The following is an 18014-nucleotide window of genomic DNA, read 5'->3' as shown; positions in this document are numbered from 1 at the left end:
GGGGCAAACCATGGCTATGCAGGTCCCTGTTTTCCCTCCAGCCCAGCTGCCAGGTGGATGGAAGTTTCACTCAGCTCTTTATCAGAAACCCATTACACGTCGGCAGCTTCGCCTGGAAGGGAACGTCACTCTGGGAAATATTTATTTGCCTCATAAATATGGGTTTATAGGTTTGCTATCTAAACTTTTCACCTCTGAGACTACCCTGGTAAAGAGAAAAGGAAAGACAGGGAGGCTTGAGGCTCTCCCATTGTCATCAATTGGAGTCTGAGGGAAGAGTCCCAAAATTCAAAACATTTTAACACTAAGCATTCCTTTGTGTCAGAGACTGTACTGTAAGGCCATTTCTCATTCATGACAGCATCTATCCTGCTGCAGGGTGATGATCATCATACTGTACATACATGTTCAAGGGGAGGACGGGAGACTGCCCTGGGCGGAGTTGCCCCTTGTTGGGATGGGGAAGGGGGAGGCAGGCAGGTGTTGGTTTGGATGGACTGCTGCCATAGATGTGGCAGGAGGTGGGAGCCAGGGCCCAGTTCCTTTTCAGCATATTGTGATCTGTTAAAGTGTGCTAGGTAGGCGGATTGGGCACTATACTGTTGAGTTTTTAACTAAACTACTCTTCTTCCCTCTCTGGTCAAAATAAATAAGTGGTTTAAAAATACCCCTGTAAAGACACCATGAATTGAAGATAACATTAACCATAAAGTGTAAGCAGCATCAAGAAAATGGCAGAGCACACAAGTCTGCAGATCATGAGCAAGGTCTTTATCACCCACACTACAAAGTAAAAACAATGATGACTAATTAGCTTCGATAAAGCAGTTTGCCAAACCTGAAATTATAAAAAGGCTATTTAAAACATGATTCATATCCAGTATTGTGAACAATGAACTTAACTTAGCCTAAGTACGTATTGTGCCTTGAAATATTACTGATAGTAACATGAGTATGTACACGCACATGGGTATACACATAGACTTTCAAAGGTAATATAATTTCTGTTTTTAAACTGAGGTGGGGAGAAGGGCGTGTATTGGACTATTCTTTTGTAGCCATTCAGTATCTAATTACAGTTTGTTAATAAATTGTTATACATATATTTGGGGTGAGTCTTCAAGATGTCTTTGTCAGCAGTAGTGGCCAATCAAAAAGTTTGGAGATACTGGTTAGATAACCTGCAGGAAAAACTATCAAAATTCATAATGAAAACGGTTTGGGTTCTCTTTTGTAAGTGGATAAATTAGAAACATTAGTTATAGAACACTATTTCTTGTCTTATATGAGTCATTACAAATTATAGTCCACGAACTTCCTGATTGGCCTAAGAAAAAATATCTGACATCACAAGGGTAGTTAAGCAGGAAGCATCCTTATACCCTGGATAAGTTTAGAATAAGCTACAATCTCAGTGGTCTGGGAAATATGCATGGGTCTGGACAAAAGGCTCAGCACTAGAAGGCTAGCTTCTGAAGGCCTTTAGCCCAGAAACGTATGCATTTAAAATCTATTTTGTTCTGTGTGTGAGGCGTTGGAGATCGAGGAAAACTGCAACTCAGATTCCACTGCCAAATTTTGGAGCTGATCAATAGACCAAATAAAGAAGTATCAGATGATAAGTGGTTTTCAACCACCACTCCAAACCACAAAAAGGTTCTCTGCCTCCTAAAGACTGTGTGAGTAAACACTAGTTCCTAGGAAGGCTAGAGACTCAGCCCCATGGGGCTGGGGTATTTGCTGGTTCTTTTTCATTAAATTTCTTTCCTTCCTTTCAATCCTATTTTCCTAATTATATTTTATGTATCATTCTAATGAGCCACCTCAAGGTCATTTTGGAAATAGGTGGAATTAAACAAATTTGATAAAAAGTGCTGTGAAGCATGTCACTTGTCCTTGGGAGCCAAATGAAGGCATTCAGGACAAGGAAAGATGGGAGAGGCCCAAATGATTTCAAGTTTCAGTCTTTCAAAAGGATGGGCACAAAACACATCAAATACAGAAGAGGACAGGCGGAATTTCAGACAAAAAGACTAGTGGCAGTCAAAGCGCAGAAAGGGGAGTAGCTCAGATGTGTTCAAGGGAAGAATGAACTAGACATTTCTTGAACACTTACTATGCGACAGATTCCGCTGGGCCAGGCAACTTACTCATCTTATTTCGTTTAATTTCAGGAAAATCAATCAGGGTCCAGCGTCACAGCCCTGCATCCGCCAATAGCAGACAGTCCTACTACTAAGTAGGATTCCTCTAAAGATCACACTTACTGATGACCAGAAACATTAATGTCCCTTCTAGCTCTAAGATTCTAAACCCAGAGAATTCCTTATTGGGAAGTAAACAACTATAGGACCCAGAGAGTAATTCTCATCACTTAGCAGGAATGAGCCTGCTAAAATGGCAGATTGTGAGGAACTGCAGAGAAGATGACCATTTCTTTGTCTTGCAGAGGAGGAAACAGGTCAAGAAAGATGTCACGATCACAGGCAAAGCTTCTGTGAATGCAGGCAGGATTAGAACATAAGCCCTTGATTTCTAGTCAACTTTTCTTTCAGTTGTGTGGTGCAATTTAACCAGCTGGTGAAGAACCAAAATCTATGAGAACAAATGCCTAGATCAGGTGAATGAGAAGGAAAGAGGTTTTTTTTTTTAATTAAAAAATAAAGTAAAAAAGAATATATAAAGTCCATCTTAGCCCTAGTGAACAAACGTTAACAATTTGTCTAATTTAGTTTAGATCCTCTGTTTTCAAGAAATAAAACATAAGTAAGGGTGAAATCCCCCTCCTTTATGCCTTCTTGGAGGAGACTACCATCATGATTTAATTATGTAATCGCCTACATTTTTTTTTTTTTTTTTAAAGAGCTTCCCAGGTGGCGCTAGCAGTAAGAACACTCCTGCCAATGCAGGAGACATAAGAGATGGGGGTTCTATCAATGGATGGGAAAGAGCCCCTGGAGGAGGGCCTGGCAACCTACTCCAGTATTCTTGCCTGGAGAATCCCATGGACAGAGGAGCCTGGCGGGCTACAGTTTATAAGGTCGCAAAGAGTCAGACACGACTGAAGAGACATAGCATACACACAGCACAAGTTTTTACGCTTTTACTACTTCTGCTTCACCCCCTATGCTACAGCCTTTGACTGTGTGGATCACAACAAACTGTGGAAAATTCTTAAAAGAGCTGGGAATACCAGACCACCTGACCTGCCTCTTGAGAAACCTGTATATAGGTCAAGAAGCAACAGTTAGAGCTGGACATGGAACAACAGACTGGTTCAAAATTGGGGAAGGAGTACGTCAAGGCTGTCTATTGTCACCCTGCTTATTTAACTTATATACAGAGTACATCATGCAAAATGCTGGGCTGGATGAAACACAAGCTGGAATCAAGATGCTGGGAGAAATATTAACAACCTCAGATATAGATTATACTGCTCTAATGGCAGAAAAGTGAAGAGGAACTAAAAAACCTCTTGATGAGGGTGAAAGAGGAGAATAAAAAGCTAGCTTAAAATTTGGCACTCAAAAAACTAAGATCATGGCATCCGGTTCCATCACTTCATGGCAAATAGATGGGAAAAAGTGGAAACAGTGACAGACTTTATTTTCTTGGGCTCCAAAATCACTGCAGATGGTGACTGAAATTAAAAGATGCTTGCTTCTTGGAAGAAAAGCTATGGCAAACCTAGACAGTGTATTAAAAAGGAGACATCACTTTGCTTGCAAAGGCCTGTGTAGTCAAAGCTATCGTTTTTCCAGTAGTCATGTATGGATGTAAGAGCTGGACCGTGAAGAAGGCTGAGTGCCGGAGAATTGATGCTTTCGAATTGTGGTGCTGGAGAAGACTCTTGAGAGTCCCTTGAACAGCAAGGTCAAACCAATCAATCCTAAAGGAAATCAACCCTGAATATTCATTAGAAGGACTGATGCTGAAGCTGAAACTCCAATACTTTGGCCCCCTGATGCAAAGAGCTGACTCAGTGGAAAAAACTCTGATGCTGGGAAAGATTGAGAGCAGGAAGAGGAGAGGGTGACAGAGGATGCGATGGTTGGATGTCATCACCAACTCACTGGACACGAGTTTAAGCAAACTCTGGAAGATAGTGAAGGGCAAGGAAGCCTGGTGTGCTGCAGTCCATGGAGTCGCAAAGACTCAGACAAGACTTCGTGACTAAACAACAACAACAACTAGAGAGACGATATATGGTAATGTTTTGTGTTTTACTTTCTATATATATTAAAACATTGTATACAAAATTCTGTAAGTTATTTTTTTCATTCAGTATTTTGTTTTCACAGATAGCTAGTGGGAAATGCTACACAGCACAGGGAGCTCAGCTCGGAGCTCTGTGATGACCCAGATGGATGGGATGGGAGTGGTGGTGCGAGGGAAAGATGAGATATATGCACACATATAGCTGATTCACTTTGTTGTACAGCAGAAACTACATTGTAAAGAAACTATACCCCAAGTTAAAAAAAAGAGAATGCTTTCAAGATCTACCTACGTTGATCCATGTAAACCTAGTTCACTGATTTTTGACTGCTGAAGAATATTCTCCACTGTATAAGCATATTTAAATATACTACACTGTATTCATCAAACTCATTAACTGATGGGAATGTGCACAACTGTGCTTCTGGCTGATAGGGAATCTGTAGTGCCTGCAAGGAATACACAGCATTCCAGGTGAGTATAGTGAGAAAGGGGTGTCAGTTCATCCTTACCACCACACGCACCTGAAATGATAGCAAAGTGTCCTGTCACTTAACGGGCCAACTTAAACACTTCCTGACTCTGACACCACGGCCAGTGGCACAGAGGAATCTCGGTCCAGGCCAAGGCTCTTAAAGAGTAACTAAAGGGCGCCATCTCTCCTTGAGAAAGAACATGCAGAGGAATAAAGAAAGAAGCACACCCACTCAGGCTAGAATGAAGATAAACACAAACTAATTCTTCTCTGAATAGTAAAGTCAGGAAGTTACATTCTCATTTCTGAGCCTCTGGGAATGGACCAGGAGGTTTCTACAGTATTTTCAAAGATGAGGTTGACCTGGGATGGCAGAGAATGGCAAACTCTGCTTCAGTAGCCATTTTCTTCTGTCTCGAACTTGAAGCACCTAAATGCCCATTAGCTACTGTTTGACTTGGTGGGAAGCAGAAATTAGGAGAAGAAAGAAGCCTCCTTGGGGGAGAATTTAGTGTCATTCTCTGAGATCCTAGAATGGAAAGAATTCTTCTGTTATTTTGCAAAGATAAATCAACCTTCTGGTTTCTTGTATGGCCAGAGTAATAAGGTCCTTGATGGCATGGGGGCCTTTATCCTACAGAAGATCTTCCTGTTTACTACCTCTGGGTTATAGTATGGCTTGTTGTAAGGTCTCAAACAAATCATTATGGTTTTCTGAATCAATCAGTGATGTGAATTTGTTAAAAAAAAAAAAACTGCTCCAATTTATTGAATAAAGGTATGAAAAGAGACATAGTGAAACCACTTGAAAATTTCACATTGTTATTATAGTTAATAACATTCTTATCACAGGGCGTCATTACTATTCAAAGATATTTCTAAAAAGCAACTAAACATTACCCTTCATGAACTTTAAAGCAACAAAAACTGTCTAAATTTTGCTTCAATGTAATATAGGCTGGAGCCCCTGGCTTTCTTTCAAGCTACAACTCCCTTCCCCTGACCCCAGGGCTTTCACATCCGTATTATTTGTGAGCCAGGGGCGGATGGACATTCTCCAGATTAGCATTTGTCCATGTGGCTTGTTTCCTCGGAGCAGAGTTCCTTCAAGGGCCAGATTATAAGCAGTGGCTTTTAGGAGGGGACCACCCACACTTTAAATACAGTGGGTAAGCTGTGGGAAAAACAATCTAGTTTTCTACCTGAGACCTTTCGCATGTCTGTAAGAAAATAACCCCAAAGGAGCTAGCACAGTGCACTGGCAAATCATCACCATCTTGTCAGCCCTTAACTAGTCCTCTCCACAAACTAGCCCCGCTCCTGACTGAAAGTGTCCTCTTCAGCAGCTAAAGTTTCCCAGCACCTTCCCCTGTCCCCACTATGGATCTCAAGATCAAACACTTTACAACACTGGGCTGGGAGCAGAGGGGAGGGGATTACGAGATCTTCAGAGTTATAAAGAGGAGTGGTGTTGAGCCAAATCCAAGTCAATCTGCCTAGGAGCTACAGTTCAGAATTTCCACTGTGTCTCACTTCTGTGGCCCTGGGCTTTCATGGAAGTGGAAATATTAATGCCTACCTTGGTAAAGTACTTAGCATAGTGCCTGGCACACGGTAAATGCTCAGCAAACATTAGTTATGATGATGACAATGATGAAAGAAGGAAAAGAAGAAAACGACAACGAAGCTGACAAATTCATCTCTGCCCTCACAATGCCCTCATGCTGTCCTCTCATGTGGAATATCTCCCCTTTCCTCTGTGTCCCATCTGGACCTTTCCCTTTCTAAAGAGACCCTTAACAAGTCTTTGTCCCAATAGTTCACTTGGTAGTATCATGGTCCATCTTAAACTCCTAATTGTTATTAGGTGCTCCAGGTACAACAGCTCACTTGATAGTGTCAAAACCCAGCTTAAACTCCTAAATATTATTAATATTTTTTGTCTTGCCTCCTCAGGGAGATTATAAGCTTCTTAAGCACAGGATCTTTCCCTTTGCTTCTACCCAACACAAGCTTGGGCCCATGTTAGCTATGAAATACTTGATATTAAGTGTAGTTACAGAGGTTTCTATTTCCTGGTCACAGGGTGGTACCAAGCACAGGACACAGGGAATTTCCCAGCTGAACGCTGTGTCTTCTTGGCAGTTCAGGATTTCTGAGCTTTTCTTACTGTCTCATACTACTCAAAAAGTCATATGCTGGCTGAATGTTTGGAAAGCCCACAGTCCCTAAATACTTCTCAAATGAGTAAGGGGTTCTAGAAGCTGGTTTAAGAGTTAATGCTTGCCAGAGATCAAATTGCCAACATCTGCTGGATCATGGAAAAAGCAAGAGAGTTCCAGAAAAACATCTATTTTTGCTTTATTGACTATGCCAAAGCCTTTGACTGTGTGGATCACAATAAACTGTGGAAAATTCTGAAAGAGATGGGAATACCAGACCACCTGATCTGCCTCTTGAGAAACCTGTATGCAGGTTAGGAAGCAACAGTTAGAACTGGACATGGGAACAACAGACTCGTTCCAAATAGGAAAAGGAGTACATCAAGGCTGTATATTGTCACCCTGCTTATTTAACTTATATGCAGAGTACATCATGAGAAATGCTGGGCTGGATGAAGCACAAGCTGGAATCAAGATTGCCGGGAGAAATATCAATCACCTCAGATATGCAGATGACACCACCCTTATGGCAGAAAGTGAAGAGGAACTCAAAAGCCTCTTGATGAAAGTGAAAGAGGAGAGTGAAAAAGTTGGCTTAAAGCTCAACATTCAGAAAACGAAGATCATGGCATACGGTCCCATCACTTCATGGCAAATAGATGGGGAAACAGTGGAAACAGTGTCAGACTTTATTTTTCTGGGCTCCAAAATCACAGCAGATGGTGATTGCAGCCATGAAATTAAAAGACGCTTACTCCTTGGAAGGAAAGTTATGACCAACCTAGACAGCATATTAAAAAGCAGAGACATTACTTTGCCAACAAAGGTCTGTCTAGTCAAGGCTATGTTTTTTCCAGTGGTCATGTATGGATATGAGAGTTGGACTATAAAGAAAGCTGAGCGCCAAAAAATTGATGCTTTTGAACTGTGGTGTTCACTTCACTTTCACTTTTCACTTTAATGCCTTGGAGAAGGAAATGGCAACCCACTCCAGTGTTCTTGCCTGGAGAATCCCAGGGACGGCAGAGCCTGTTGGACTGCCGTCTTATGGGGTTGCACAGAATCGGACATGACTGAAGTGACTTAGCAGCAGCAGCAGCAGTTGGAGAAGACTCTTGAGAGTCCCTTGGACTGCAAGGAGATCCAACCAGTCCATCCTAAAGGAGATCAGTCCTGGGTGTTCATTGGAAGGACTGATGTTGAAGCTGAAACTCCAATACTTTGGCCACCTGATGTGAAGAGCTGAATCACTGGAAAAGACCCTGATGCTGGGAAGGATTGAGGGCAGGAGGAGAAGGGGACGACAGAGGATGAGATGGTTGGATGGCATTACTGACTCGATGGACATGGGTGGGTGGACTCTGGGAGTTGGTGATGGACAGGGAGGCCTGGCATGTTGCGGTTCATGGGGTGGCAAAGAGTTGGACACGACTGAGCGAATGAACTGAACTGAACAGATAATTCATGTTTGTCTTTCATCAAGAGCCTCTTGATGGAAGTGAAAGAAGAGAGTGAAAAAGTTGGCCTAAAATTCAACATTCAGAAAACTAAGATCATGGCATCTGGTCAAACATCACTTTATGGCAAATAGATGGGGAAACAATGGAAACAGTGAGAGACTATTTTTTGGGTTCCAAAATCACTGCAGATGCATGAAATTAAAAGATGCTTGCTCCTTGGAAGAAAAGCTATGACCAATCTAGACAGCATATTAAAAAGCAGAGCCATTACTTTGCCAACAAAGGTTTGTCTAGTCAAAGCTATGGTTTTTCCAGTGGTCATGATGGATGTGAGAACTGGATTATAAAGAAAGCTGAATGCTAAAGAATTGATGCTTTTGACCTGTGGTGTTGGAGAAGACTTTTGAGAGTCCCTTGGACTGTAAAATCAAACCAGTCAATCCTAAAGGAAATCAGTCTTGAATATTCATTGGAATGCCTGATGATGAAGCTGAAACTCCAATACTTTGGCCACGTGCTGTGAAAAACTGACTCATTGGAAAAGACCCCGACGCTGGGAAAGACTGAAGGTGGGAGGAGAAGGGGGCGACAGAACATGAGATGGTTGGATGGCATCACTGCCTCGATGGACATGAGTTTGAGTAAGCTCCGCGAGTTGGTGATAGGGAGGCCTGGCGTGCTGCAGTCCATGGGGCCACAAAGAGTCGGGCACGACTGAGCAACTGAACTGAACTGAACAAATAATTCACTAATTAGTAATTCCTGTTCTGGATATTGGAATACTAATTACATTCCCACATTCCCAAGAGAGCTGCTGAGGTACAGCAGAGGTATGTTCCCCGAGCACATCTATATTGGCCCAAGGAACTGGGTTTATGGCAAATGAGAGCTGGTAACAAATCATCAAATAACCCCTGCTGTACTGTAAGCTGCTGATGCTTAGGCTATGGGTCTCCATACAGCCCGCAGATACTGCCTCCATAGGCTTCTGGAATCCTCCAGCCTTGAGACATGTCTGTCCACAAATGGGATGGAAACCAAAGCACAGCCCTACAATGGAGGGGGCTTCTGACAGGGTTCTATCCAGAAGCTGTGGTCAGCCTTCTCTGGATACTAGCAACGTCCCTCCCTCATCCTCATACCTCTAGGGCCAGATCATAGGCATTCTTGCCCTTCAGCTTGAAAGCACCTTAGGGCCTCTGCATGTTTACTTCTTAGTGCTGAGCGCTGTGTACTGGGGCAGAAAAGAAGCTCAATAAGTGCATGCTGACTGATGGCTGTCAGAAAGCATCACATGTGCTGGAGGCCCTTGAATACATCACAGCAGAAACGTCAGTCTGAAGTCTTGGCCAGGGCCTCCATGCTGGGCTCCTGGTGCTTCTCTGGGGGCACCAGAGTCCGCCTCCACAAGGTGCTGGTCTGTGCTCTCTGCTGATGTTTCTCCATGCTCTCCAAAGGGCGGAGAATGGGTGGAAAGGCTCAGCCACAGGATATTGGACTGTTTACAGTTGGCCAGGCCAAGATTAGCGTGAGCACAACATATGCCAAGTTCATTGGAAGTTACATTTTCCCTTTGTTTACACATTAAAGGGGAGAAGACCAGAAGAAAAAAAAAAAAAGCAGGTGACCTCCTGTTAACCTCACCCGTCTGCAAGAGGCTGCTGCCCTCACCTCTGAATGAACTTTCAGATTATCTCAGACAAGATTCACCTTGCGCTGAACTTGTACGCCTGCTCTGAAGCCCCCAGTCACGTAGCTGTGATTAAACATTACAGAGTGGCCATAAATTTACAGAAGTATTATTGTGGCTTGCTTTCCTCTTTCTTCTTTGGGAGAGGAAGAGAGCTATGGGTTTAGGGTGGGGGGGAGTTAAAAAAAGGGAAACTCAAACAAACAGTTCCTTTTCACAGCTCCGAACAAAAGGGAAAACACTGCATAGGTATCCCAGAAAGAAGGGGAAAGAAATCTGGCCACGTGAGAGAAATTAAAGCTCTAGAAGACTCCAAAAGCCCCAAACTCAACAGAAGAGCTGAGCTGCTCTTGGTTCCATTTTCAGGCAATCTGCAAGTTCGCAGGTGAACATGAGCCTGTTCTACCCTGACTCCTGGCTTGTCATAAAGGGTATTCCTGGTGTAACACTTCTGCCTGTATGAGAGATGCTCTTCCTTGGGTCTGCTGTACAGTATGGGGCAAACTGAAGGGCAGCAGGCAGCAGAAAGAAGCCTGAAAGAAAACACTGCTTATTTTGTTCTTTGAGCTGCTATGGGAGATGAGGATGCCCTGACATCTGGGACATTTAAACGGTGACTGGACAAAGACTAGAGCATACTCTAAAGGAAACACCCTGTAGCTGTACCCGGGAGACTGACCAGATGACCCAAGAACATTTATTTCTATGATTCACTGTTTCATGGTTAAAGAAAAAAAAAATGGATATTCCACTGAAGTAAAGTTTGCTAAATCCTCTAAGATTCCAAAGCCAGGATACGTTTGCAAAAGGCCTGTACTGACCATTAAACAATGAGACCTCTATAACCAGAAAAGGCCACAGAGTACTCTGTTTGATCCAAAAGAATTGTAAAATGTGGTCAGGAAGCCCAGACTGAGGTGATAGGCTCTGGCCAGCAAAGTCACCTTTGGAAAGGAGTCATTCTGTCTCTGGTTACCCTACGGCAGAGACACGGGTGCTAAAGAGACTCATTGTTTCTACAGTTGGCAAGGCCTTGACCATAAAAGCTGCAAAACCCAGGGTCCATGACATGAGGAAAGCAGCTGGTGGCTTAGCTCAGCTTCCACTCTAGGCAAGACCTCTCACTGCTCAAAAGAATCAGGCCTTTAGAAATGCTTTGGCATTGCCTTTGACACTCAGAGCTGAGTGGAGAAGTGAAATGGCCATGGAGCCAGGACAGTACTGGGGGATATTTAAGTTTGGCATGGGGATTCTGAAGTCATCTTCTAGTCACGGGGGCAATTGGTGTCCAAAGTTTTAGCCTGGACTTGGAGAAGAATGAAAACAGATTCTTGCCTCTCAGTTCAAGTTCCGTGTTTGGTGGTGAGTCCTGGAGTCTGAACATATGGAGGCTGGGATATGAGAATCACGGGAAAGTAGAGTGAGCAAGCAGGAGGCTGTAACGAAGCTGACAGTCTGAAATCAGGCAAACAGTTGCATAACACATAGATACCAGCCAAGGGCAAAGAGACAGACTCAACAGGTCAGTTAGGAACTGAAAAAGTAAACTCGGGGAGGAAGAAAGGCAACTATGTTCCAAGAGAAAGAAAATAAGAAATTATACCCTTGGGTGGCAACTTGGGGGTGAGGGTTTGGGAAGTATAATAAAAATTACATTTGCTGTGAGCTGAAAGTGGGCCAAGCATTATAGTAAATGCTTTTTTGGCACTGTCTCATCTAATTTTATTCTAAGAGGAAGATACTATTACCATGCCCATTTTATAGATAAGAAAACTGAGGCACGGAGCAAATAAACAACTGCTTAAAAGTTCACTGCTAATGAAACAAGTTAGAAGTTGAACTCAGGTTTATCTGATTCAATGCATCTTTAAATATGAGAGCAGAATCTTAGAACCAGGAAGGAAATCTACAAAAGTTCAGTTGGTGAGATTGGATAAAATGTCCTCCTCTTCCTATCAACCTTCAAGATCCTGCTTAAGTCCTTATCTCCTTTAGGAAAACCTGAATGCTGCTATCGGCTTCTTAGATTTATCCCTTCTCTGAACTCCACTTGCACCTATCATTTACGTGCGCAGGAAGCATTGTGTCACATGTCACATACTTCTCTATTCTTCCAACTACTTGTCCCTCACAACCAAATAGTTGAGTATGTCAGTAACCAGATGTTGATACAGAGAGAAACCCAAACCTAAGGAGATAAAGTCTCCCAGAATAGAAAGTCAATTCTTTGCAATCTAAGATCCAGAATGCCTAACACGGCAAGGCACACATAGTGGGGCCTCGACACGTTTGTGACTAAGCCCCCAGAAACCAACAAAATCTCTTAGTGTACGAAGTGAAGAAACACTTTATAACAAAGAGAGCTGTTTACCAGCAGACTGTGCTGGAGTGGAAGATGTAAGGGATATGTATGTGGGAGTAGAATGAGACCTACTTCTTTTGAGTATAATTTTTTCCATAAAAATTCAAGAAAAACTTCTTTAACTCAAAAAAAAAAAAAAAGACAATGGAAAACCTATCATCCATAATCTTATCTCGGAGGGATAATAACTGATAATGACTTGGTATCTAGCCTTCAAGACTATGTTCTTACCAAAACAGAGCAAATTATATGTACTTTCAAAGGTTGATTTTTTCACTAATACAGCACATCTTTTACTGATAGTCAAAAGAAGTTATACTGATGAACTTAATCATTTGAAAGACACCACAGTATCTGTTTTTAATGGCTATACACCATACTAAGTTGAACAAATGCCTTGCTGGCAGATATTTTGGGTTTCCCCTAATCCTTCCCTACGTTACTCAATGCCTTGATGAAATATTGAATATACATCACTGTGCATTTCTTCAATTGTTATTTAGGAAATAACACAAGTCCTAATATAGTACAGTGGTTAAATGTATTGACTCGATCTGGACAGCCTAACTTAGATTATTAGCTCTTCAACTTACCAGTTTTGTGATCTTGGGCAAGTTATCTAACTTCTTTATAATTCAGTTTTTCATTATCTATATAACAGGGATAATAACACACACCATAGCAATGCTATGAGGACTGAATAAATTCACGCAAAGCATTTAGAACAGTGCCTTTCCCAGAGTAAATGCACAACAAATGTTAGCTATAATGATGTTGATAATGATATTTGATGATAAATTTCTGGGAGCAGAATTCTCAGTCACAGTTTTTGATATCCACTGATAAACTGTCCTCCAAAATGGCGTATCGACTTACTCTCCATTAACATATATCAAAGTGTTTTTGAATGGAAATAACTGAATAGAGCCTAGATGAATGGAAAGTATTAGGAACCTCAATGGTTTCTATCTACTATAAGATCCCATGCTTTCTTGCCCTGATGTTTAAATCATATATATGTACTGAAAATCCAGAGAACGCATTGAAAATACCTGGAATATTCTGGAAGGAGTGTGCTAACCTCCATTTATCTAGTGCTTTATGATTTGTAAAATGTGTTCAAATATATTCTCATTTTGAAGTATAAACAATACTTTTCCACAATAATAAGTTATTGGCTATGAAAACTCATATTCTCCAACTAGAACAATCAAAGGATGATTAAGTTACAAAATAAAATGAATGCCTAGTCTCCTCTTAACTCTTTTGTAGATCTTAGACCCAGCCCTGCACCTCACAATGCTATAAACTCAGGGTGCCCACACCTTTCGTTGCAAATCATCAAGAACTCTCTAAGGTTCTCTTGTCTTCCACTGCCACTAATCGAGGATTCAGAACCATCTTCCCTTTGGATTTTATCTTACAATCACAGCAATTTCTCTCTATTCCATAATAACTCCTTTCTTTCTTCATTTGTCAGGTTTCTGAAGAAGCAAAGTTCAGCCTGATGTCTTCAGGACCTCTAAATGTCTCCATCTTAGCATACTCTCCTGCTAATAGGAAGTCTAAGAATTCCACTCGATCAGAAGCTATACGTGTTTCAAAGAGCCAAAGCAGACTTAAGCTCATAGAAGAAAAGAACAAGTGGCTCGTTTAAGAAATGGGGCTGTAGTTACATTTCCGATCATTACAATATTTGCCGAAGTAAAGGCTTATGTCTGCATCAGAGAATGAGTGCCATAACCTGTGTCCTCAGGGTTAAAATCAAGCCAAGTGCACTGAAAATATAATTGTGAGCATCTGAATACAATGGCCATAATCACGGCAATCCTTCTTTCTTAAAATAAATGGTATTTAATTTTGTTCTTCAGTGATAATGTATTTTATGACTGCTCTTTACAATTGAATACGATGGACCCAACGATGGTGTTAAAGTCACTGTAAACAATAAGGCTTTCTGTTGGTAGGTATCTCTAGATGCCCTCTCTTTCGGATCCTAAACTTCTGCTTGCTATCCCTAATTCTTTTTGGTTGTCTACAGATATTATTTCTTAAGGATCTAGTCAGTTACCCTTTATTGAATATTTTCTCTGCACTCACCATCATGTGAAATGCTGTGAGGACTACAAAGGAAACAGACAATATTACCTCTGCCCTCAAGGAGGCTACAATTTAATTGGGCATCCTGACCAATGTATTTGTCAAAACAAATACTATTTTATGGATGGCATATTGTTAATTTTCTTTTGATGCTAAATAAGATAAGCATATTGTGCAGGAAGATATGGATCACTACAGAAGGTTTAGAAAGGAAGAACAGTGGACAATAACACTATTTGGTTCATACTAGATACCTATTTCCTAGAACAGTGCCTGACACATAATAGACACCCAATAAATATTTATAGATTGAATTCCCCCCTCTCCTGTCCTGCCATCTATTTCAAAGCTAAGGGACCAGGTGTTTTCCAGGACATCTACCTTTCCCAAAGGGCCCCCAAGTCATTACAATTTCCATAAGGTTGTGCAGTTTTCTGGCAGCCGTCCCAGAGGGGGACATGCTTCACGTAACAAGTCAGCGTGCACTGCTTCTCCAGGGACAGAGCCCACAGGAGCTTGCTTGGCACTACTAATGAGAATTTTTTTTCTTTTTTTTTTTTTTTTGTGGTCTGCAATGGAGAGGCTTGTTTCCTCAGCAAAGCGTACACACATCCCTTTAGAAACCCCATGGCTCGCACCCCTATCAGCCGTTTGCAGACGGGGAGAGGGCATTCAGCCGCGAAACCTTTGAGATGATGTCTGGGTTACAAGAGAGCAACCAAGTTTACAAAGGCTTTTTCTCAAAGTGTTTTCACTTAGAACTTATTTGAGAGTGCTGATGACGAAAGAGTAGCAGGCTGAGTCAGATGGTCTCGGTGGAAGGCAAACATACCACCTCTCACCCTCCGCAGGCAGCTGCTGCTTCCTCTTGCCAGAGCTGATCTAGGAAAGGGTGGGCCGTTTTATTCTCCTCCCTCTCCACCTGAAATGGGTCCTGTCTGCACCAAATGCCTGGGCACCTGTGCCCTCTAAGACTCAGTCCTCAATGAACCAGTTTATATGCTCCCCCCCGCCCCCTAGCAGAGATTCAGTTACAGATGTACTGACAGGTGATGCTGGGCAAAGTCATAATATTTCTGGACTCAATTTCTCCATCTGTAAAATGAAGTTTTGGAGCTAATTGATTTCTAAGGGCCCCTTTCGAGCTCTGAAACTTAATCTTTACATATGCCATATTCTCCAATGAGAGATTGAGGTGGGAAACTGAGCCTTCCTCTTCTACTAAGGCTGTACTGCCAGGGAAAGTAAAGCCTTTAGAAAAGTCAGGTACAAGGTGAGGACTAAGGCTGGCAGAGTTATTTCCACACATGCGTTCATTTTCTCATCTACTCATTAATGAAGACCCATAATGAAGACCTACCACTTGCCCCAAGAGTGCGCAGCCGAAACAGAAACAAAAACTTGGTCACTGCTTGAGATGAAACACTAGACCACACCCACCACAGGGCGGGTTTTATGAAGATTTTAATGAGGCACTGTGCCTGGCAAGGTTACTAGAAGGTGATGAGCAGAGTTATGAATGATTTTTAATTACCCAAGTTCCCACTTCTCATTGTGAATTTATTATGTGGTCAGGTAGCATAATCAAGGATTACTAGGAAACCAATGTGATTCTGGATAAAAGTAGTCTTTGTTTTGTTAACCTCAGAGGCTGTGTGAAGGATTTAGGAGGTTGTGTATCAGTTTGGTTGACTGTTTCTTTTGTTTGGCTTTCTCTGCCATCCAGTGTTACCCTAAGCTATTTAAAGTTTTATTTCTGTGATTCTCAATAATGGACTTTTCCCAAACCACAAAGCCCTTCACTGCCCTAATGAGTCTCTACCGATAGGAGTGTGTGGAATCCCTTAGGTGTGTTGAGATGGAAAAAAAAAAAAAAAAGGCTCCATTGCTTTGGAATATGCTGAGGGTGTTTCTCCCCTTGGCCCAAGAACACTGAGTTAAAATGAGTGCTGTTTCAAAGGTAGAGTCTGGCCTAGGTTGGTGCCTCTCTTTCTAGAAAGGTGACATCTTTGCCTGAAAGGGGGCCTGAAGCATGTTTAGACGCAGGGAGCAGAAACTGTTTCAAAGGATGTGATGGTAGGTGGATCAGCTACTGACAGAACTCTTTATCTTTGTCTGATTCAACTTTTAGTCTCCTCCATAGTTCCAGTTTCTTGGGGCAGGGCAGGCTATTTTATGGCTTGTTGTAGAGATTTGCTTTAATTACTAATGTCTCATAGAAATAAACCCAATTTCTAACACACGTAGGAATAGAATAACCCTAGAAAATAATAGCCCTATAAAAGAGGACTTGGAGTTGCTGGTACTGAGAAGGGATAAAAGAATAGGGTAATAAAAAAAAATTAAATGTCAGTATCAAGCATATTAACTGAACTGAAAATCCCTGTGTGGATAATAAAACACCTTTAACTTAATAATAATAAAAATGCATTTGATGTAGATAGCAATGGGGGAAATGAAGCAGGAATCTGCATCTTGTTTCTTTCCAAGTTATATCTCACAACTCCTAATCTTACTTAAGCAGAGTTCAAGTCTATTGGATAATCAGTCTTTCAGGGATGTATGGAGGGGCAATGACTCCCATATTCTCCAAACAAAAAGCATGAATGCCAACTGCAGTACATAACACTTTGGTTAAATACAAAACAGTTCTTACAGAGCAGAATCTGAGGCAGTGGAAGGAGAGCATTAGGTGGTGTAGTAGACTGCGTTTCAAAAGATGATTGCAATGATATCTCCCATGCCACGTGCTCTTTTGATGAGTAACCCTTCCATTTCCCACATTCCCTGTGAATATGGGTTAGCCCTAGGACTTGTTTTCATCGAAAGGTTATCATGAGTGATGCTGTGTATGTACCTTCTGTAGTTGGGCCTTAAGAGATCATAGCTTCTGCTTCACTACTTGGAATACTCATTCTTGGAATCTAGGTGTCATGCAAAGAAGTCAAGCGATCCATGCGAGGAAGCAGAGAGATATCCTAGCCTCCTAGTTAGCCCTCCCAAGGTGCCACTCTTATGAGTAAAGCCATTCTGGGACTCCAACCACAAGTGCCATCTGATTGCAGCCTCACAAAAGACACTAGTTAATACCATGTAAAGCAGAAGAACTGCCCAGCTGCACCCTGGCCAAATCTGTGACCTCCAGAATGGTGAACAAATAAAATGATTGTTGATTGAAGTCACTACATTTGGGGGTAGATGGTTAACATTAGCAAATGAAAATCAAAACAGGTGGAAATCTCCCTCCTAGATCAATTATAGGAACAAGTTAGATAGTCATTGTTTTGGGAACTCAGAGACAGTTTGAAGCCTCAAATTCACCTTTCTGGTTTTACCAATCCACTCAACATGGGGAAAAAGGAGGAATGAATTCCTTTCGACTCTCAATAGTAAGTCTTGTTAGGATTTCTGGATGGCACTAACCTTCAAGGAAAAATTGACTTTATCTGTAGACTGGTAGCTCTTGAAACAGAAACTCTCCATTCATGCTCAAAAAGGGGTTCTGATGATGCTCTTTTGTCCACCACGCCCTCGAATGAGTCTCTTC

The 18014-nt window shown here is 41.8% G+C and overlaps 1 protein-coding gene across 4 annotated transcripts in view; it reads right to left on the bottom strand.

Annotated features, from left to right (window-relative positions):
- EXOC6B (exocyst complex component 6B) overlaps positions 1 to 18014 on the bottom strand; it is a 722047-nt gene that overhangs the window by 22272 nt on the left and 681761 nt on the right. Inside the window, exon 21 of one of the 4 annotated variants that reach the window (XM_070798076.1) lies at positions 1 to 18014. This exon is cut by the window's left edge and continues 14605 nt beyond it. The exons of the other annotated variants lie outside the window; for them this stretch is intronic. Within the exon in view, the coding sequence (XP_070654177.1) occupies positions 17910 to 18014 (105 nt within the window). The 3' untranslated portion in view covers positions 1 to 17909. 4 annotated transcript variants of the gene reach the window in all.

The sequence above is a fragment of the Bos indicus genome, chromosome 11 (genome assembly GCF_029378745.1).
Source record: "Bos indicus isolate NIAB-ARS_2022 breed Sahiwal x Tharparkar chromosome 11, NIAB-ARS_B.indTharparkar_mat_pri_1.0, whole genome shotgun sequence".
NCBI lineage: Eukaryota > Metazoa > Chordata > Mammalia > Artiodactyla > Bovidae > Bos > Bos indicus.
Note: the sequence above shows the minus strand (reverse complement) of the source record. Positions and strands in the feature narration are given on the sequence as shown.